Consider the following 22,459-nt stretch of genomic DNA (forward strand, 5'->3'; position numbering starts at 1 on the left):
AACTGAAATGCCCTGACTTTGACAGCCACACAAAAAAACAAACCATTCCATGTCCAGAGATACAGTCCTTTCAGAAATGCAATGACACCACCATTCACTATTTAGATTATATCTTTAAAAAAAATACCATATCCTAACAGTGTCATTCAACACTAATACTGGAACACAACATAAAGCTTCAATAATAGCATAAGCTCATGGAAGTAATAAGCAACAGGTTGCCATTACCCAATAGCGATCTGGGTCTCTGCTTGTCTTTAGAGACAGTATTAAATCATTGCATGTGAAAAACAGGGAGGCTAAGGAAGTGGTTACCTCAGACAACTATCTCCTTCCAGGCTGAACTGGGATGAGTGCAGCTATAGAGGAGTAACTCATCTGACGAACCCAATGTCGCCCAGCAGAGGGAAACACTTACTATTACACTTCAAAACAATTTCTTTGTAAAGACTAAATCAGGTGGAATGACGCATTTTTACAACGTAAATAAGAAATTCTATACAAAATAGTCAAGTGAAAAAGGTAGACGGAGAGAAAACGGTCCACTCTTTTGCATGACTTTACATGACACGTTTCTTTTTCTTAGTAAGTATGTTAGGTGTGTTAGGGAGTCATGGAGACATCAGCCAGAGAAACTATTCCACCCATGTTTACACCACACTATCAACACATTGGGACACCACTGCAGAATGCCTCTCCTGGGTTCCTCGCCTCCAGGTCAAGAGGCCAATAGTACAAAGCGTCTCCAGCGGCCACCACCCCCCCAAAAAAACTGAAAGTCACCTCATTGGAATGCTGCTGTTGCTATGTAGACAAAGAGACCCTTATATTGTTTTTTGGAGGGGCCTCAGTATCTGCAGATGGCATATTGATTACAATTTCAGTAAAAAAAATATTTAGATACATATATCTGTGATGTATTTACTGTGTCTATTTTGCTTTGATCAACTGAAATCTACTCGTGCTGCGATTGCTTCCTCCCCCAAATCAATATAACAAGCAATGTGAATGTCAGGCATGTAAAGGGCCTGTGATAGAGTCTATGAATGTTGGCATAAGAATTTTCTGTCCCGAGTGCTTTTATATCCCAGTGTCACGAAATGTCTCTCTGAAGCAGCGCCACATGGCCAGCTTTGCTTATACAGGAGAGGGGGATGTAATCTAAAGGGATAGTGGCTAATCCATTTGCTTCCCATCCAGTACTGTTTGTCCCAGCTACTGGTTTGTAAGGTGGTGAGTGGCCAGACAGTTTGCAGCATAACAGCAGATGTCACCTGGTAGCCATCACCAGCTTAAGCCATCAGAGCACTTGATAGTCTGCCAGGACATGAGGGCTGCCACTTCAGAGTTAGAGGATGCACTGGTGCATATCGTTTCCTTTATTATAGAAAATATGGAACAGTTTATTTTTCCCCTATTCGTGACCGGGTTTTACTGAGGTGGAGATCGCAGTGTCCTTTGTTTTACTAAGAAATTCAAATCTATGGCAACTTAGCTGTTTGCTTTAGGCATTTAAAATGAATGGTGACTTTATTACAGCCTGAACGCACCACCAGGCATGCCATTCCTATTTTCAAATACTAGCAATTAAGCAAGGCATAAAAGACAGTGGAGCTACGAACCAAAAGTATCCATTTTATAATGTATAACAAACCCACCACACTTGGTTGGTCTTAAACATCAAGTCTTCTTTGCTTGTTCAAACTAAATAACATTTATAAAAAATAAATGGATCACACTTTTTCCATGGCTACAGCAAAGGCTTTGCAATATTAGCTTGCACTTGAGATAAATAGGATTACAGGGTTCTTCAGTAAAATAACACAGCAGCGTTAATGATGGCGACTGTACTATCAAAATTGCTATACAGCAGTTAATAACACCATTTCTTCATTTTGACACTATTATTCAGCTTTATATTATTATTATTATTATTATTATTATTTATATATATTTTTAAACAAATATAAATCAAAACCATACTGCTTCTAGGATAATCTAAAATTCAAAAGAGGAAGAAAGGTACTACAATGACATTGTAGTACTATAAACATGTCATAAGTGATTCAGAAATGTCCTGTCTAAACCTATAACTTGATATAATTGTTATATATCTGCTCCTGGTCTCTTTCTTCTGTCTCGCATCCCTCTTCCACTTTCTCTCCCCCCTTTTTGTCCCCCACCTCTCCTCACCTCCATTTTTCCTTTCACCCCAACCGGTCAAGGCAGATGACCACACATTTTTGGGTCTGGTTCTGTCAGAGATTTCTTCCTGTTAAAAGGGAGTTTTTTTCTCTGATCACTGATGCCTAGTACTAGCTCATTGTGTGAATTGTTGGGTTTCTCTTTTCTTTATTATTGAAAAGGTTTCTGCCTTACTATGTACAGTGCCTTGAGATAATGTATGTTGTGATTTGGCACTATACAAATAAAACGGAATTGAATTGAATGTTTACCTTCAGCTTTGATTTGTACTTTTAATCTTAACACAGGATACAATAAATCAAAAAATACTGAGTAAAAATATTACACTTCCAAATAAGCCAGACAGACAGACAGACCGGTGGAAGAGGTTACTGTCAATAAAGATTATGTAATTTCAAAGTTTTGAGATAGAAGCTCTGGAATTCTCTGGCTGCTGCTTCTACCTTCTGCCTTTTCCTGTAATTGAAGCCATGCGTAGTCTGCTGACAGTTTGGTCCCAGTGGTCACTGTTAGATTACAAAATTTTTTTCCAGTGTATATTCGGACACAAAAGCCATCAGTGAGAATATTCAGACTAAAAACACTTTCAGTTCAGTCAGCTCACACTCATAAAACATAGATGACTCCTACAACTAGCACAGCACAGGGTGCTACTCGTCTCCAAATAAAAAGAAACATTTGTTCAATGAAATGTGCTGTCTTCCCGAGGAAGTTGTATAAAGAAGAGGCTTTGGTTCAAGTTTAGTAAGTTCGTCTAATTTCAAAAGGAGCCAAGCATTCATCATCGAGCCTGGTGAGACACGGTTAGAGCAAAAGAGGTGTTTAAAGAAGCTGTTTCTAAGGAAAACACAGCATGTTGCTGAACATATAAAACAGCATGGAGCTGGACTTTCTTGTTCTAGCACTGAATGACACAGTCCAGGGCCAAAGGAAAGTGATGCCTCTGGGATGCATTGCTGCAAAGTGAGATGTGACTCAGAGAGCAGTTAGGACAATGAGAGAATCCAGAGAGGCACATTTTCCAAATTTTTCTTTTTTTCCAAAAGAGACCGACATAGAGTACATCAATGAGTAAGGGTTATGATTTACAGGGAGGTCAACACTCACCATGCATCATTTAACACCACATTATTGAACAGTCAGAAACATCTGACCACTGTAGAAATAGTATTCATACATAAAGGGACTGGAGGATAAAAAAGGAAATGATGAGGATAAAAATTCTTATTCTTGTAAGAACAAGACCAGCCAATTTCTGTTTTGTGTAATTTAAATAGTTTCCTCTTCAGTGGATATCATCCAATAGCTGGGGTCAACCAATTAAAGTCATACAGCTAGCCGAACATGAAAGTGGCCTAATATCTTCAAAATGTGTTTTTATGGACAACAAATTATTTGATTGCTCCCATATGCAATTTACAGTTTAAACAAATACACAAAAATGTTAAACACATGTCCACAAAAGCATGCAATGAGTAACTTGGACATTCACAAGTGGTGACGGGTTGAAAAGAGTGGCTTACACCTTCTTATGGAGGAATATGCCAGTGAAAATGATCATATCTGAAAGTTCCCATGATGCAAGGGTGATGCCGAGGAAAAAGCATTTATTTGCCTGATCATGAGAGGAAAAGTGAGGGAACCTTGCCAAATATCTGGCAAGAGAGACTCAAAAACCTAAAGGCTTTAAGAAAAACAAAGCACGACTGGTGATGGAGGATAATGCAAGACAATGGCAGAAGAGGGTGAAACTCAAGTTTTGTTTTTGCTCCACATTTGATACATTCAACCCAATGTGTTGCCCAATTCACAGCTTTGTGCTTCCAGACATTAGATAATTTCAAATAAATAATAAAATAATGTAACTGACTCACTATTAGTGAGTCAAGGCAGCCAATTAGTCTTTCAACAATATGTGTGAACGCCATAACATAAATGAAACAAAATCCATCACGTAAATATGTGCACATGCTTATACAAACTACACATTGTTTTACACAGAGTGGGAGTGAAGTATTGTCTTTGGTGACTCTGTGTTTACACACTTGCTTGCAATATGAGCAACAGAGGCCCAAGAATGTTGACCCTGACGTGGATTTGATCACGCAATCTTCTGATCTGGAGTCAGATGCTCTACCGTTGAGCCGCAGAGTCTGTTATACAAACAGGGTGACAGAGGCTTGTTGGGTGAATGGGGTTAAGTCTGCCATCTCTGATTGCCTTTAATTTGCAGGCCACAAACTGTGTTGATGTTTTTGTTTGGTCTGTTGTGCCACCAGCCCAGTTAAACAGCTAGTAGCACTTTAACACAAGGGATGCCCGCAGAAAGAGTGGAGCAGCTAACTGCTAAGCATCAACGTACTAAACAATACCAGACCCAAAATGCCTCTGTACAACTCTCAAAAATGCCTCGACCACAGTACCAGAAAAACAAGTGTCTGCAGTCAAGATGCATTTAAATATAGACAGCTGAAAGTGGAGAGGAAGCTGACAACAGACCCCAACAGATCTGCTAGTGGAAGGGGACAAGGAAGCCACACTGGGAACTTAAGCCAAGGTTAGCTTAAGTTCTCTAACTGTCGGTAAAGGTTCTCAATCATCCAGGTCATAGTCTTCTTCAGTAGTTTGCTGTAGGCGACTGGACATGCTTGAGTTGAAGACATTTCACCTCTCATCCAAGACGCTTCTTCAGTTCTAACTAGCTGGTAAGAAAAAACAGGTGTTTAACATCGGAGGCTGATACCTGTCTAGAGAGTTTTTAAGTTGAACAATGCAGACGTTCAGCACGCCCAGTGTCAGGTTGTTGGTTACACCTTACATAAGGTGTGAAATTGTCAGTAGGGTCACCCGAAAGACAGACACTACTATTGTATAGCTGTTGGACTTCACTGTTGTTATGTGTTTGCTTGTTGATCCTTTTTGGAAGAGAGCTCGGGGCAGCATTGTAGGTGGCTGTTAGTTGGCGTCTTAGTCCACCTCCTCTGTTGAGTGATGGTTTCTCCAGGTTAACATAGATGGCTTCTTTCACTCCTCTTTCAAACCATCAACCATACAGGTGACCCCATAAAAAAAACATGTTTTTGCCTGAAAAAGCCTCATCGTATTGGTAGTAGGTAGTCTGTCTCTATGTGTGTACCACTGACCAGAGCAAATTCCTAGTATTGTTTAAACTTTAACTGGCAATAAACCTGATTCTGAGAGTTATGTATGTTGTCTTAAGTCATCACAAGCTTCGTTGTATTTATGTCTGTTGATTTCTGTGACCATTGGTATTTGGATTGGAATGAAGTGACTGAAAGTTATATATTGGCAAGCTGTCAATCAGTTTAACTATACAATGCATGGTCATTATAGCATTGCTAAAACAACTATATTATACTAATCTAGTGGTGGCCTACAACTTTTGCACAGTCCTGTATTTCACCTTTAAAGTTGTAGTCCAGTGATATGCACTATATCTTGACTTACTGATCTTTCCAATTTAGTTTAAGCTTGAGAGAGCACTACATCATCAGTGTGTACAAGATACACTTATTATAAACAAGATTGCTGGTTGGCGAGATTTAAGCATGCTAATTGTTCATTGCTTTGATTGAATACATCTGTTAACTGTATGTTGTCAACATTTTGACTGACTAACTGGCATTTCATCTTTTCCAGACAGTTCATTCCAGTCCATGTGGAGAAAGGAAAAGCAATAAAGCACAAGTCAAAACTGACAGGAATGTCTTAGTCCAGCCATGTCTCGGTTAATGCTGTATAGCACTTCCGGCATTTGCAGCATAGTCTTTGCCTTCATCACAGCAGTTTACATATTCTGTTATTCATAATTGTCTATTACCATGGTAGTCATGCAGGATCATGGCATAATGACCCATGACATACACCGATAAACCGCCCAACACAAGACCCCTTAGGCCTCTTCTGTGAAGTTAGCAGGGCTGGCAGCTTCTCGGGGGAGTTGGGGATAAAATAAAAAATGGGGATTCAGGAGAACCTCTCAATTTTCCCACTTGCTTTATAATTTTAGGAATCAGATTTTTACAATGTAAAAGTATGAATATATTGGATGCTGTAACAATTGCCATTACCATCTGCTATTCATAAATTGTGGTTCTCTGGTGGGTAACAGTAAAACCATTTAAGCATGTGCAATGGCAAAGTATAAAGCCTTGACACATGTTGAAAGCACATTCAGACATTCTCATGAACAAATTCTTGATGTGTCATGCAATTTTTGGTCTACTTTAATCCTGGCGTTTTCAGCTTTCATTTTGTATCAACACCCTTTTGAAATCTGATGCTAAAAAGCTCAGGGTAGAACACGCCTGCTTTGACATCAATAGAGCACTTAACCTACAATTAAGACTACTTAGTGACTTCACACATCTTTCGGCATGTAAAGACCAAATTTTCTGAAGAAATGGTTAGCCCCGAGGTTATAGTACCATCTGTCATTAACAGATAATTAAAGTGTTAAGACGGGAAAATTACATACAACTCCCAAAAGCAAGGATGCACAAGTTTTAACGGTGTAGCAGATTAAGTTAAATATAATTAAAGAGTTTTCTGTTTCAGAGTAACACGTAGCACACACACTGAAGAGCAACATATCTGGGAAAAGCCATCACTTCTCACACCTCAGCCAATACGTTGCTCTTCCAGGCAATTGCTGAGCAACATTACTGCCCAGAAAACTGAATCACCCAATAAAGAAAGGAGAAATGTGGGGATTGGAGAAAGTAAGATGAGGGTAGAAGCAGAGGTGGGCTAGGGGAGGACCCACCCATAAGGTTGGAGAGGATCAGGCCGGTAACTGGTGTGCACCAAGAGAGAGGGGGTGGACCCACATGCAAAATATTTAAGATGCTCAGGCAGAGGAGGGCTTCACTGAGGAAATAAGACAGAGCCGTGGTAGGCTGTAAGTCAATAGAGAGCTCCAACTCAACTGGTTAGGCAAAGCTAATATTTCTAGCAAAGACATTTTACAGGGACTGACTACTTCTGATCATAGACAACTGAGGTTGTGTGAAAAACTAGAGCATTTGTATACAAAATGGCAAAGGAAAGGTTGAGCATAGTGGCTCTAGGGGTGACACTGCTTCTGTTAGCAGAAGCATGGGCCCAGAGTCCCAGAAAGAGACTGGCAACATCAAAGCCAGCCAAGGCTCAGTGCTGCGATGATGTGCGCTCTCTCAAGGTCCAGGTAGCCAATCTGACTAGTATCCTTGAGGAGCTGAGTCGCAAGCAGGGGACAGACTTATTGAACGTTGTGAGGCAAATAATGGAGCTGGACAAACAGAACCGGCAGCAAGAAGCACGAGTTACGGAGGCAGAGAGCAAATACTCGGAGATCAACAACCGTGTGGAGATCATGCAGCTACAAACCCTGCAATCTGCCACTCAGACCTCATCAGGTGAGCCTCCATACTTTGTAATAGGCAAACAATGAAATGACACACTGTCAAGATGTTGTGCATGCAGCTTGTTGGTGTGTTTTTTTAAATGCAAGAATATGGTTAAACTTAGCATTTTTGCCCATTTAAATGTATGTGAAAGCAATGTATGTCAACTAAATATTCCTCAGGAGAGACTGTTAAGTGTTCACACATGGTGAACCTAACGCGTCAGTTGTGCATATTTGACCTGCCACTTATTTTCACTAGCCTGCGACTGAGCAGCTGCTGTGAAATTCATTCCACATATGGACACAGAAATATTATACATGAGTGAACTTCAAATGTACCTTTTGTCTGGCAACCATTTCTAGATTTTCTTATTTATATTGAAGGAAAGCCTTTTTTCTTTTTTTTAAATTATGTCAAGTTGACCACATAATAAGGCTTCTTTTTAGTACAATTTCTTAACTACCAATACCCTGGTACACAACAAATTGAGAGTACTCGGAATTTTTTTTTTTGAATGTGCTTGCCAATGTTTTGATTTTGAAACATGATTTTGAATTGTCATATCAGTCAAATATTTATTTATGGTAGCCGTCAAAAAGCTTTAATCAGCCTTGTCCAAATCAGTCAAAGGCATTAGTTTGGAGCTAGAGGCCTATGTGGCAGTTCCATCAAAGGAAAATCATCTCCACCATTCAAGTCAACTTTAATACACCACTAATCAGCACTAGCTGGCGCAGAAAGGTTAAGTAGCTATGATGTAGTTTATTATTTCAATCCCTCAACTATGTGGTCTAATATGGCCACATTTATGTCACTGGCAAATTGAACAAGTAACCTTTTAAAAACTTGAGTAAATTGGAGAAAGGAGAGCAGAACAGGAAGGGATCTGAAGATTAGAAGTGGAAGGTTTCCATCTCTTTTTCTTTTACACAGACTTGTTTAAGTACTGGGTTTATTGCTCCTCAGTGATCCAATAGCCTTGTTAACGGCATGGCCATACTGTAAAAGATTACATTAGTATGCATGCAATAATCTGAGCCTTATAAAACACAACACCTTAGTTTGAGATTGTTGACTTCTGGAAGGCAAGGTTTTTACATGCCCAAAAAAATCAAATATCCACAAAGCTGTTAGAATGTATCTAAATGTGCATGGTTTTCAATAACTTAAGATGTTCTTTTTTTTCAGATGCAATTTATGACTGTGCATCACTCTACACCAAAAGTTACAAGATCTCTGGAGAGTACAAACTGCCCAAAGATGAGTTTCTGGGGACACCCGAGTTGAGCGTAAGTTAAATTTGAACCCTTTATATAGCATTTGTGTCATCTTTTTGGAAGAGCATTGTGAGGTCTCCCTATTCACTTTTTGCACTGTATTAAAAGATGGTTAATGCTTTTAGGTGTTCTGCGATATGGATACAAAAGGAGGCGGATGGACTGTGATCCAAAGGCGCAAAGTCGGCCTGACATCATTCAACCGTGACTGGAAGCAGTACAAAAATGGATTTGGATCCATCCGTGGGGACTTCTGGCTGGGCAATGACAACATCTTCCGTCTAACAAGGCAGCCCACTGTGCTCCGAATTGAGTTGGAGGTATCTATTTGAAAACATGGCAATCATGCAGGCCTAAACAAACCAAAAACATTGCATAACCCATTAATATAATCAAAAAAAGGGACAACTTTTAGAGACTTTGGGCAAACAATGGGTGCCAACATTCTCAGGTTCAAAAGCTGCCTGTCTTTTAATCACTTTATGTGTGCTTTCCAATGCAGGACTGGGAAGGACAGACACGCTATGCTGAGTATGGTTTTTTCACCATCAGTAATGAGCTCAACAGCTACAAGCTCTTCCTTGCCAACTATAGTGGGAACGCTGGAGACTCCCTTCGCTACCACAACAACACCAACTTCAGCACCATGCACAAGGACAATGACAAATGTGTGGATGACTGTGCTTCTCTGCGCAAAGGTAAATTATTAGAGAAAACAAACAAAAACAAGACATGTAGGAATGTTCTTTCAATTAACAATAGATCTCTCTTTTATCTTCATTTCCCTCCAGGTGGCTACTGGTACAACTGCTGCACCGACTCAAACTTAAATGGTGTTTTTTATCGCTACCGGGAGCACACAAAGAACACAGATGGGATCACTTGGTATGGTTGGCACGGGCCCAACTACTCCCTCAAGAAAGTGGAGATGAAGGTCCGTCCAGTGGGTTTTCAACCATAGGTGCTTCCACTGTGTTTCCTGGATCATGATGGGCATGAATGCGGAGAGATTTCACTAATACTTGGTCAATTAAAATGTAGCCTTCCCTTGACTGCGAAAGGAATGAATACATCGTTTGTGTTGGTCTGATTATGTTTGAGTCAGATGAATGTGTAATGTTTCTACCGTGTATGATTGTAAAGTGTACTTCATTTTGTGTATTTATCAGTAAAATATTTTATTTTTTAAAAGCTTCAATAGATGCTCTTTACCACTGTCCCATTTGGGTAACCAGATTTTAATATTTCCTCTCTGAAAGCACTAGGATGTATCATTTAGACACAAAATTATTATTGTAGCAGCAAGTTTCAGTCTAGAATGGTCTAGTTCAGGTTTAAATCATTAGGACTGATAGGAGCTAATGAAACTTTAGGATCTGTCTAAGTTGCTGGAATGGGACCAAACACCAAAGGTATTTCTTATGAATTCCAATAAATGTTATTAAAACCTTAACCGTTAATAATGGAAATGTTTAATTTGTAAAATGTGTACAGCTCTGTAATTATGTTGTTTTATGTGATAGAAAATAAAGATATTTTTTAAAAGAAATGTGACACACTCGTGTTTCAAACAAGATTCCACTTCACCATGTGTCAAACTTAGTGGGAGTCTAAGAGCAAAGCAAAGTCTTGTGTCCATTCATGTCCAATAATAGCCACATATTTGCCTTGAGCCAGTGACTTCTGACTCATGGGTCATCTCCTGACACTGTGGGCAAAGGTCTCTGGACACGAAAGCCAAATGCAGGAATGAGGACCACACACACATACTTTTCTACCATCGTGTTAAATGCCTCCAGGTTTACTGCTCAAACAAAAATAACAGCATTTTGCTTTAGACCCACAGGATTCCTTAGAGCATTTGAATGCCTACAGACAGGAAGCACTGCCTGCACAGGCTCAGATGTCGGCTTTGTCAGTCAAATTAAAGCACAACATTTATCCCTTCCCTTCAGAAGAAATTACCATGGTGGTCCAAGTTAAAAAGGCACTTGGACAGGGACAAATGACTGGGACTTTCTCTTTTAGAAAGGTAAAGCTCAACATCTTCAAACTAGTGTCTCCAACAAAAAAAAGAATTGACATAGTGTAACATAATGGAAAACAGTGAAACTATTGTGGAAATGTTAAAGGTATCAAGCCTTTTTAAAGGCAGAGTTTGTTAATGTACAGTATGTACTTACCAACAGTCAGTTTGTTGGCTTAAGTCCAGGCACTGGATAAAACTATTCACATAAGCTACAACGGATGACCACCAGCAGACATTTCTAAGAATTCTATTAATACATTTTCAGCACTAAACATCTGAACAAATTAAACTTAATAACGCATGCCCTTCACAAGTATTTCCACGATCCATGGTTACAATATGGCTACACATTTTTATTAATACCGGGTCAATATGCAACTATGCTCTAGTCCCTACACTTGCGCTAGGATCACTGAACTCAATTATTCTATTAATTATATAAAAAAACTTTTAATATATATATGACACAGTTTTAATTAATAGTGTCCCTCTGTTGTTACTGGGCTACAAATGTCTCTATTGAAAGAGTCTGAAAGTAGATAAAGTAGAGTCCTTCATACCGTTTACAACAAACAATTCATAATTTTATGAGCACTGAATTCCATTAAGATTTAACACTGTGCCTTTAAAGAATACAAGTAACAATTCCGAATGTAGTTACACCTATTAACCCCAAGGACGAAAGATGTAATCCCTGCCAAAAAGATCACAATTGGATGCTGCTGGTTAGTCAAAGTCAGAAAATAAATCTTCACTTTATCTGTTTCAGTGAATGATAAATTGTTTAATTGTTGTTAACAGTTGAATAACAGCTAGTCTGTTTGTTCAAAGGAAGCTTTAAGTTCACAGCATCTACATTAACACTTCCTGTCCTGGATGAGATGGGTGCTTTAGAATAAAAGCACCAGAAGCTTTCATTCCTCTAACTACTTTCAACGTCTTATAAATGTACATAACGTAAAATGAGGGCAATTTAACTAAAAGGTGGAATGATCTTAGTCAGCCAATTAACTACTGTCATTGTTTTTAATCTAAATAACAGATTATTCTCAAGCATACTTTAAGATGAAGGCAAGGGGTTTAGAGTGATGATGCTACTGAAAGACTGACTGCATGTAATGTGAATTATGATTGGAATTATGATTCATGATATCCATAAGTACATGAAGTGTATAGCTGATATTTTTCTCCATGGTGTTGTGGTATAAATTTTAACAATAATTGCAATAGATCATTAAATTGTATTCAACTACTTGTAGAACTGCAATACTTCATAAATCACAATACAAACCGAATAAGTGAAGAACTATTGTGATATTATTGAATCAGGGGATAAGCCAATAGTTCCAGCCATAGTTAACTAAAAGTGACGATGCCTCCTCCTCATTTAAAAGTGTTAAGAAATAAGACAATTATTTTTTCCAATATAGCTGCGACTCAGTAAGCCAGGTTACGTATTGGATTTTTTGCACACTAGCCTCTAGATCTTTTATGGGAAATCCTGGAGAGGTGAGAACCAGATGGGGATATTGAAAACACCAGAGTGCCGACTCCCATCATTCATCATCATCAAGGTTCCTGAGAAATTGAAAACAGGCCCCTGAGAAACACAAGTCCAGACACTCACAGATGAAAAGGAGGCAAGCGTCCAATTAGATGGCTGGAAAACAGATTTCTCTATACCATGCCAAAGACATCGAAAAAAAAAAAAAAGATGAGAAAAGGGATGGAAAAAAATGACAGAACATATCAAAGGCTTATGGGACACGAGGATATGTGTGATATAATTTCTTTGTGAATTTTTAGATTAAATATCGACTCAGTCTTTTAATGTTTGTCTTTAGTCATAACCTCTAATACAATCACTGTTAATCCCAGAGGTATCTAATCTCGGAATTGAAATCTACATTAGCTTTTAATTAAGCTCAGATTGAATTAACTATAACTTGATTAATAATGGCACTGAATTATGTGGTAATCTTAAACTTTACAAGAGATTATTTGTTTCTCCTGATTTGGAATATTGTTAGTGTAAAGTCACTTGTTAATTTCATTCAGTCATATTCTGTGAAGAAGAAAGACTGAGGTAAACTGCTCACAATTTATAAAAGCTGTGGTTGTTTCTCTCCTACCTGATAAGAGACTCCAGGATTAGAGGTGAAGGGCCTTTCTGAAACTCCAGCTCTTTGTAATGCAGAGCCTTGGCGTAGGCACGACACTTGGCAGCTCTCTCACCAAGCAGCACAATACCATTATCATCTCGGAGAGGCAGAGGGCCCTGAAAAAGTAAACAAACTGTTTAAACATGTGTACTTCCCAAAATGAACAAAAAAAAAATGTCTGTGATCTTTACTGTCCTCTATTGGCAATTAATTTGCTATACATTTTCAAAGACTGGAATAAGTAATTATAATCATGATGATTATGATTATTATTATTATTATTATTATTATTAATAATCCATCATCATATCTAGGTGCAAAAACACACCTGAAAGCCCACAGAAACCACTGACACTTCTTTCCACTGGCTTGGAAGGAGACACTTGGTGCGTTGCTACTGCAGTTTCACAGCAGGGGTTCCCTGATGAAACCTGTTATTATGACCTAACCATGACGGTCTTTACCCTCAACCTAAGGGTATCTGCACTAATTAGCTCAGCCTGTGTGGTCAAACAACAGGCAAAAAGAAAGGTGTTCTATGTTTAACATTTACGAGTCTCCCAACACCTGTCGAACTATTAAGTATTTATGTGGTTCTAGGCATTTTCTTCTTTAATTTAAAATTCTCTTTTACTTGAAGTAACTGGTAAGTGATGTAATGAATTGATGTTGTGGAAGCTTTAAATCATGGCACAGTGCAGATACAGCAGTATATGTAGATGTGGGATTGGTGTTTCCAGAAATAAGAGGAGAAATCAGGAAACTTGGGTGGTTTGTGTCGTCTGTGCATCGATACATTAACAGAACGACTTTACACTTGTTTACACTTGCGGTCACAGACTCCATTTGGCATCTGTTAACTTTCTGGCAGATGCTTGATGCCAAAACATTAAGTGTTTTCATGCATGATTTAGTGTTAAGATGTGTTTATGACACTGGAAGATGAGACATGTAATTGAGTGGGCCTCAACAACATCAAAGCAGATGACAACTGAATGCTGCTGCTACGCTAGCAGAAGACACATTGAAGTACAACAAATTTTGAAATGGTAGCCATCATCATGTATTGCAGTTTATGTCATGAACATCCCATGAGTACATATTTTTCTTTTCTTGAAAGAGGCAGGGCAGTTTATCAAAAACTCAAACACTGATAAGTTAAATCATTGATGGTATGAATAACATTGGCGCCTTGTAGATGTATGATAGGCTGGCCAACTCACCACATCTTTAAATGCTCTAGCAGCTAATATTAAAACCTTGAACTTAAAATGACTTGAACTTTGAAAATGTAACTTGAGACATGGGCTTGCGAGCATTTTAATAAAATATGATGTATATATAAAGTCTATGACAGTGAAACTGTGGTGTGCTGCAGGTCAGTGCTCACCTTGTCACTGTGTTCCATAAACTCTGCTAGGTTGAGCAGAGTCTGAGTGACCTCTGCAATGTCCTGGGAGGTCAGAGCTAATTCAATGCTGCGGATGAGCTCATCCTGTTGATCCTCACTCAGCTCAGACCAACAAGACAGGAAGGCAGCATTGAAGAGGTCCCTGTGGGCCACAGAGGAATCATTAAAACAAAGACAAACTGAGACACAACACTAAAATTTGATTTTCAGTAGGGTTTAAACCAATTCGGGATTAGTCAGCAGTGATCATAATCAACTAAAATGTATTTATTGTATGTCTTGAATTTTTCAATAACAGTCTGCTTCATATTTATAGTTACACACAGTCATATCTAGAAACTAGTAGATAATCCAACCAATCAAACAGCTTCATATTAAGCAGTTCAACAACAGCAGCTGATGTTTCACTGTTCACTGTTTCAATGTAGTTGCCCAAACCCCCCCAGAGCTTCAAACTCTGTTATGTCTCCGCATTAACGGGGGAAACTTCATCCAATCAGCCAATACAATAAAACATGCAACTGGTTTTAATGTTAGTCAAGTTGTGAAGCTGTGGAAAATAAAGTGAACATTTTTAATAAAAAAAGATCACAATCAACTCCTTCAAAAACCAGTTTGTCTGAATATTTTAGTGGATGTGGGCAATGTGGAGCAAAGTAGAGGAAGTGAGTCCCAATAGTCAGAGGTGGTGTACCTGGCCAGAGGTATGTAGGTTTGAGCCAGTGACCAACACGATCGCAGTGCAGGCGAGGAGGACTCCTTGAGTAAGACGACACTCAAGCGTCTCAGCCACTCCAGCCAGTCATCTTTGGACACCTTCCTGGCAGCACCCCAAGCCTGCAAATAGAAAGAAATCATTAAATTTAAAAGTCACTCCAAAGAATGCAACAGCATTCTCGATTAGGCCATTTGATGATCATGGTGGAGATTGCAAAGCATACTTTTTACAATTTGGGATAGCACTGAATATTTGCTATTTTATCATTTAGATCAACTGAAAGACAGACCAAAGTAAAATATGCGACCATGGTGTTTTCTTCTTGCTCGCTTTCTGGCACATGTGTGACATCACAATTCATGCACAGGTGACACGGGTGAAAACATAACACTACAGGTCAGACCAACAACTGGCAATGGGAAAGGTGTTAATTGCCTTTTTAGAGGGTTCACAAATCCTGTGTTTACCTACAAAATGTTGTGTGGGAAAAGGGCTTCAGTTTGCCATGTAGGGAAAAATCTGCCTTCATCGTTTTTCCTGGGTTTTATCAGCAGTTTAGTTTGTTGATCGTCAGTCATCAACACTGATAAACTATGGACTTGTAAACAGTACTATTTACAGTATACAATGGCAATCAACAACCTGCAGTCAAAAAAACAAAACAAAAAAACTTGACCTTTTGAAGTGCCGTAGTGCTGACATGAAGCTTCTTCATAGGCCCCGCCTCCACTGGCCCACTGACCAGAGTGTCGCCTTGGTTACCACGAAGCTGGCGATGTTGGAAGATTAGAGGGTCCTCTTCCTCCTCTGCCAGTGTATAGCCCTGTTTTGACCACAAACAAACACACAGACCACACACAAACGGCCCACAAACGGCCCACACACAGACTGATAAGTCTTGCTTCAAAACATGTTTTGTGAATGTAGACAAGCATTTCCCTCCTGAGGTACAATTGTTGATAAACAAGCAAAGTAATGATTTGATAATGCTGCACTATACATAAAACGAGTTTACCATGTGCATATACTATGTCCAGAAAGTACTGTGTTTTTATACATTATATTGTATATAGAACTGTGTTATTTAACATATTGGACATATTGTGGGGGACTTACCTTAACAATGCGACATATGAGTATGTCATATCGCTGGTGGTTTATTCTGTGTTTCAGCATCACTTTGTTTACCATGGGGATGAAGATCTGGTACTAAAAGAAAAGGAAGGAGAGTAAATAAAAGGGTGTGTATGTGTTTAATTTTGTTTAGTCTTACGACATCTTTTCTCTTATTCTGAGCCAAATAACTTGTTATCGTGCTATCCAACCACCATGAGTCTGAGATTAAAAGCTTGCCTTGTTCATTTGTTACCAGAAATGACATGTACTGGATTGGTGGTTCTGAGGTTAGGACTGAATGAAGTAGGATGGTTTTGGAATAAGGGAGGGGAAGGCTGAGGGAGAAGGGGTTAAGTGTGACCTCATCCACTCTCATAAACACTACCCCCCGCCACCAAAAGACCAATGACATCAGCAGTCTGGCAGGAAGTAATAAAAGACTGGGGCCAGCAATCGGGAGGCTGGAAGTAGTCTACTGGATAATAGCAACATCTAAAGGGAGCCCAGGGGACAGCTACAGTTACCTTCTTGCCCAACTGGAAAACCAGTGAGGACAGGGTGTCCATTGAGGTGGAGCGTAGCTCAGGCGTGCTGTCAAGTGTCCGCACAATTGGGTGGATAATGCGTGAAGCGTAGTCTGTGAAGTCCAAGGACTCAGTCAGCCGGTCAAGTGTCTCCAAGGAAACTCTGAGCCACAGAGATGAAAAACAGAAAATGCTTAGAGCTTCACTTAAACTTTTAAAGCAGAAACAAAGAGAGATATGGTGCGCTCTGAAGGACTTCTAAAATCACCATTAAGAAATACGACATATTGAAGTATTTCTTAATGGTGATTTAATACAACTTGATTTTTTTATATCAAAGACAGTATTTTTGCAATCATGTGGTCACACTGTATAATGACTGAAATTGAAATATTAACTGCTACTCAAAGTACAACTACAGCAGTACTGACTTGCGGGCCTGCAAAGGAACATCGGGGGCATCAAATAGCTTGACAATGGGAGGCAGCAGCAAGTGGAGGTAGTCATCCAAGTTGGCACCAAAAAGTTGGATGGCGTTCAGCAGCTGCAAAAGAAAGCACACAGTGCTCAGTCTTACTTTTCTCAACAATTAATATTAGCGGTTCATTTAAATGAGTTTGTTGCTAAGGCTAAATGGTTTCATTGAGGACTTCGAAAGGGAAAGTCAGGTTGTATTGTCTTGTAGAAATGTACTGGCATTTATTACATGCCAGCCTTCTAGGAAAGTTCTGAAGTACACAGAACTTTCCTAGAGTAAGTAAATGAGCAGATCGTTTATTTGCAATTTACCAGCATACCGCTCTTAAAATACAGTACAAAGTACAATGGAGTCACAGAAATGAAACAAAATGCAGGACATGCTGATAGGCCAGGAGCCATTATAATGCATTCATTTTGGTAACCATGGTTTAGATCCCCCTCAGAATCTACAGTGCTCAATACACTGGTGTAACCAAACTACCCAAACTTAATAATGCCACATCCTGTTTTCAATTGTGTGGGTAACTAACTAACTAACTAAGCCATTTGAGTTGCCATTGGACCTGTACAGTACACCAGAGATTCAGCAGCTGTAGTGATTCATCAAATCACACTCATCAGCAGCAACAAGAGAGTGAGAGAGGGAGCGTAGGCCATACTTAAAAAAAGCTGATCTTTGTTAAAAACCAAAAAAAAAATAAAAAGGTGTAATATAAAGCAAATTTCGAAAAAAATGACAGAGAGGATCAGTCACTTCAACAGGACGTGAACCGAAGCTCTTTCATCACACTGTTCCCCAAGGTTATCAAAGTAGATCTTTTGTTATTGTTTTGACTGAGAGAGAAACCCCTAGCAGCAAAAATGGCATTTAAGTGGTTTTTAAGTGTGACACAAATTCCTGTGCCATCAAGTCTGATGTTGATGAAGCAATCAAGTGACCACACTCTATAAAATCTTTGAATTCATGGACATATCAGCAGGGAGTAATGGGTGTTTTGAGTGCTGTCCACAACATGTCAACATTAACGTTGTGGTTGTTTTTTGAAAAGCTCTCAGTAGTTTGGCCTAATGGTCATTCTGTCATGTGTGCGCAATGTGTGAACAGTGTTTGTAGATAGATGGTGGTCCAAAAGGATTACGTATGTTGCAGCCAACAAACACATCCCAGGCCTCATCACACACTACAGTATATCCGCTTCTACACTTTCCCCAGTACCTCCAACCACATGTCTAAATTGCACACGGCGAGACAGCAGGAAGCCGAGATGGAGGTGTACAAGTGTACATATGTGCTGTGGGGTAGTGGAGGCTGGAGGGAACAGCCCCATAAATGATGGAGGTATGTTTTTCTTTTCTTCTAGTTTGGACTAGAAGGTAACCCGATTCTCAACTCTCCCTTTCCATGACCCCCATCCTGCACCTCTGATTAGACTGCAGACCCAGTTATAGACTATCCAGACAGTGGGCCTCTGGGTTATCTAATACTGCAGATTCTGAGTCAAAATTGCTCCAAAGGAGAGAGTCATAGATGACAGTGCTCCTTATAATAGTTTTTGTGGTCTTTACTCAAAGCATGATTTAGGATTTGAAGGAAAAGCCTGACAACTATTGGCAGTAGTGGCTGAAACATGAGAGTGTGTTACATACATGTCTATAGTGTCTTTGAACTGCTGTATTACGACCTGAAGGGTCTGGATGAATATTGATGAAAACCATGAGCAGCAAATAGTGCCACAATAAGTCAAATGTGGACTGTGCTCCTGAGCTTACTCCCATTGGTAGTGCTGCTAAAATGAAATTATCTACTCAAATAAATGGCATGTGAGAGATGACATTTTCAGTCTAATTACTGCACTTTTTCCACCAGATTTATGACACAAAATGAGCCGAGTGATCAACTCTACTCTAAGAAAATAAAAAATAATCTACAAGACACACCATTAGGAATCATGCTGTGACATGCATTTAACTGTATGTGTGGAAAATAACATCACATGCACATGTTAAAAATTAGTGTTCTTTCTTTAGCATAAGGTTTTAGCAGTTGGGTTATTTAGGCCACGGTAGACTTAAATTTGCCTTGCAAACTTGATACTGTCTGATGTGGCTGCATAACAACACAAATGTGCCACTTTTACAGTGTTTTATCAATCACTTTACTGTCAATAACCCATGCCATTTACTTTATTCTTTTTTTTGAAATGTTGAGTCTGATGAATAGTGGGCAGTTACAGAAAGAGGCCTTCAGAAAAGAGGAGATTTAAAAAACACAACACTATTTTTAACGCTATTACAGAAGTGATTCCTAGAGACAAGATATATGTTAAGATATAACCATAGCTGTGATAATATTAGACTATTTATTTTAACTTCACTGTATTTTAACACCAAGACGATCAGTGGAAACCCTGAGGAAAATAACCATGTCTTCACATATCCCTATCCTTATTTCTAAAAGAGGGAGTAAGGCTATCTCCAAATTGGTACAAGTTTCCATTTGAAAACCTTTTCAAATTAAAACAATTTCCATCCACATGATCATTTTAACTTTGTATCAGATTGGCCCAACAGCATGGTAAAACTGTAACTGACAGAAAGAATTACCAACGCTTGTAATTCATTATCCATATTGCATTCCCACTGGTGGCTGAGGCTGATGCCATTTGTTTTTTTGTCTGCAAAGGGTCACATGATAGGAGTGTGACAAGCAAGCAAATGTGATGTCTGAGTCATCGTTTCCAGCAGCATCGCTAAAGGTCTCAGTTTTCAAGGTTTGAAAATTCAGGAATAGTACGGAAAATGTGTCAGTGTGGTATCCTTGGGAGTAGCCTTGGGCCACCATGTGTCTTTCTCAACGCGACATCAAACATATTTAAGCAACGTATTAATTAGACAGAGAGAGTTAGAAATATGGGTTGATTTACAGACGCCATTTATATGATGCAAAAGACAACACTAAGAAAGTCAGAATGACAAATCGAAAACATTGCTTTTCCCAAAGGCAAGGAACATAATCTAATATCCAGCAAATGTGTTATTAAAAGTAAACACAGTGGGAGCTCAATGATGATGCTAAAGTACAATGAGTTTACTCTTTTTCCTTTCCTTTTTTTTACAGCTGCTCTGCTGTGTGAGCAGCTCTCATGACAGCATAAACTATTTCACCATTGGAAAAAATTAAAAATTAATTATTTCATTCTAAATTTATTTCAGAAACAGCTTTGTTGAATTTCCATTATTTAATTTCCCTGTATTTGTATAATTTTAGTTTCCTTTTTCAGATGCAGTTTAGTCTACAGATTTTCTCAATGAAATAATTAAATTTCAACTTTTGTAGTAAGTGTAAATACTTATATTTTAGTAATATTATAATCTAGATCTAGTGTGTTTGAGCTTGTTGTGTGCTGTGTTATTGAAGTCATCTTATCCTCTCATCCATCTCGTACATAAATCCAGTGAGATTCAAATAATGTGCATACAATGGTCAAAAGGTTATATAAACCGGGTTGAAAACGCAAGCCCAGCAAACTAAAGCACTTTCTTTATTTTTCTGGGTTAGTCTTCATTTCTTGAAAAATTAAACAATGCATCACGTTTGTATACAATGTTATAACATAGGCTACTGTATCTGGTCTGTAGACATGGTTGTTTGTACATTAGAAGACCTGCTTCAGACAAATGTACATGTTACTATGACGTATTTTACCGCAGTTGCAACAAACAATACTGTTTACCAACTGTAGGGGACTCCGAGCAGTTTAAGGCTCAACCAGTTAGTATTATAGTGATATAGATTTGAGATGCATTAATGTACATGTAAAGTTGAAAATGTTACCTCTTTCAAGTCTGAAACTAAGAGCCTCCTCTTAGAAACGAAGAGACTAGAAGATAAGACCTTAAAGGCCTTATAAACACTATCATTTAACTGCACTATCTTTCACTCACCTTGATGGTAACACTGCGTCCAGTGCTGTTGTCATGCATGAAGACACGCAACATGTGAGGGATAAGCTGTGGAAGATAGAGCTTGAACTCTCCACCCAGTGCTACCACAATCTGCTCAATCAGGAGGATGATGGTGTTCTGCATGGGGTTGTTTGGTGTCCAGTACTCCTGTAGCACAGAAAATGAAAACGTTGCTATTAATTCATCACATGAAGTATTGATCTTCCAATATTCATCAACAAAAAAATCATCACTGTTGCTGTTGTAAAGCCAAGAAAGCCGTAGGAATTTGCAGCAAATGTACGATGCAGATGTTGAGATAATGAATTTCTGATCATTATCCCACGGACCAGACACTGGTTTTCAGTTTTCTAAGCTTTGATTTCACTTCTAGATAAATGGTTTACCACTTTATCTGTCAATGTAAGTAAGAATTACCCAGATTGTTCTAAAAGAAAGTGCATCAACTGAAAATTACACAAAACTAATACCTCCAAAGTAAATACACAGACATGCCTGATTAAATGGAGAAAAGAGTACATTAACTCAAGAGCAATTTTTACTTTTGAACTTTTATAAAATGAAGAGGCTAAAAGTACTCCAAAGTACTACCTCATCCACCTTGCGTGATATAGAGCTTAAGCTCAGTGCTGGTCTGACAAACTAAGTCAAAATGTGTTTCCATTACTGAGGTGAGTGTGAGAGAGAAAGATTTTCCTCTGTGTTAATTCTGCCACAGACGCAGCGTCTAAATAATCGATACCAAGGAATGGGGTCAATTTCCTGTCAACCCTGTCTGACATCACTTCTCTGTGTGGCTCCTAACTGTTTTGGAAAATGTAGACATGGCCACTGTTTTGATTGGAGATAACAATTGGAGTTCAGGGGGAGGACTGGAAGTCATGAAATACGTCAATCAGTCAATGGGCCTCAGCTGTGAGATCTGGTAGAGGTGTTTTGTCAGTGACCAGAGGTTTGAACCAGCCCCCAACTTCCTGCTTTCTCTCCCCGTGGCAGCTGACACGAGTGCAAGTGAGTGTACATCCTGAATGGCTATTCCAGCCCCCTCATCTGGATGCAGGAGCTGATCTGGAGCAAAAATGAATAGACTCTTTGTTTCACTCGCCATTTATTAACTCAGACAGACTTGAGGTGAATTAGTCCAGTTCTCTCAGTTTCTCCTG

The 22,459-nt window shown here is 39.0% G+C and overlaps 2 protein-coding genes across 3 annotated transcripts in view; one reads left to right on the plus strand and one right to left on the minus strand.

The window, feature by feature from the left end:
- mtor (mechanistic target of rapamycin kinase) overlaps positions 1-22,459 on the minus strand; it is a 76,737-nt gene that overhangs the window by 39,619 nt on the left and 14,659 nt on the right. For both annotated transcript variants that reach the window (XM_058642047.1, XM_058642046.1), the window contains exons 21-28: positions 21,276-21,443; positions 17,282-17,394; positions 16,851-17,013; positions 16,327-16,419; positions 15,887-16,033; positions 15,187-15,329; positions 14,472-14,634; positions 13,052-13,197 (exon numbers count right to left, since the gene is read on the minus strand). In XM_058642047.1, the coding sequence (XP_058498030.1) occupies positions 13,052-13,197; positions 14,472-14,634; positions 15,187-15,329; positions 15,887-16,033; positions 16,327-16,419; positions 16,851-17,013; positions 17,282-17,394; positions 21,276-21,443 (1,136 nt within the window). The remainder of the gene's footprint in view (positions 1-13,051; positions 13,198-14,471; positions 14,635-15,186; positions 15,330-15,886; positions 16,034-16,326; positions 16,420-16,850; positions 17,014-17,281; positions 17,395-21,275; positions 21,444-22,459) is intronic.
- angptl7 (angiopoietin-like 7) lies at positions 7,088-10,359 on the plus strand. Its single transcript, XM_058642048.1, has 5 exons — positions 7,088-7,622; positions 8,802-8,902; positions 9,016-9,210; positions 9,393-9,588; positions 9,682-10,359. Exons 1-5 carry the CDS (start codon positions 7,262-7,264, stop codon positions 9,849-9,851), a joined length of 1,023 nt encoding a protein of 340 aa, XP_058498031.1. The 5' UTR covers positions 7,088-7,261; the 3' UTR covers positions 9,852-10,359.

The sequence above is a fragment of the Solea solea genome, chromosome 11, assembly GCF_958295425.1.
Source record: "Solea solea chromosome 11, fSolSol10.1, whole genome shotgun sequence".
In the NCBI taxonomy this organism is placed as follows: Eukaryota; Metazoa; Chordata; class Actinopteri; order Pleuronectiformes; family Soleidae; genus Solea; species Solea solea.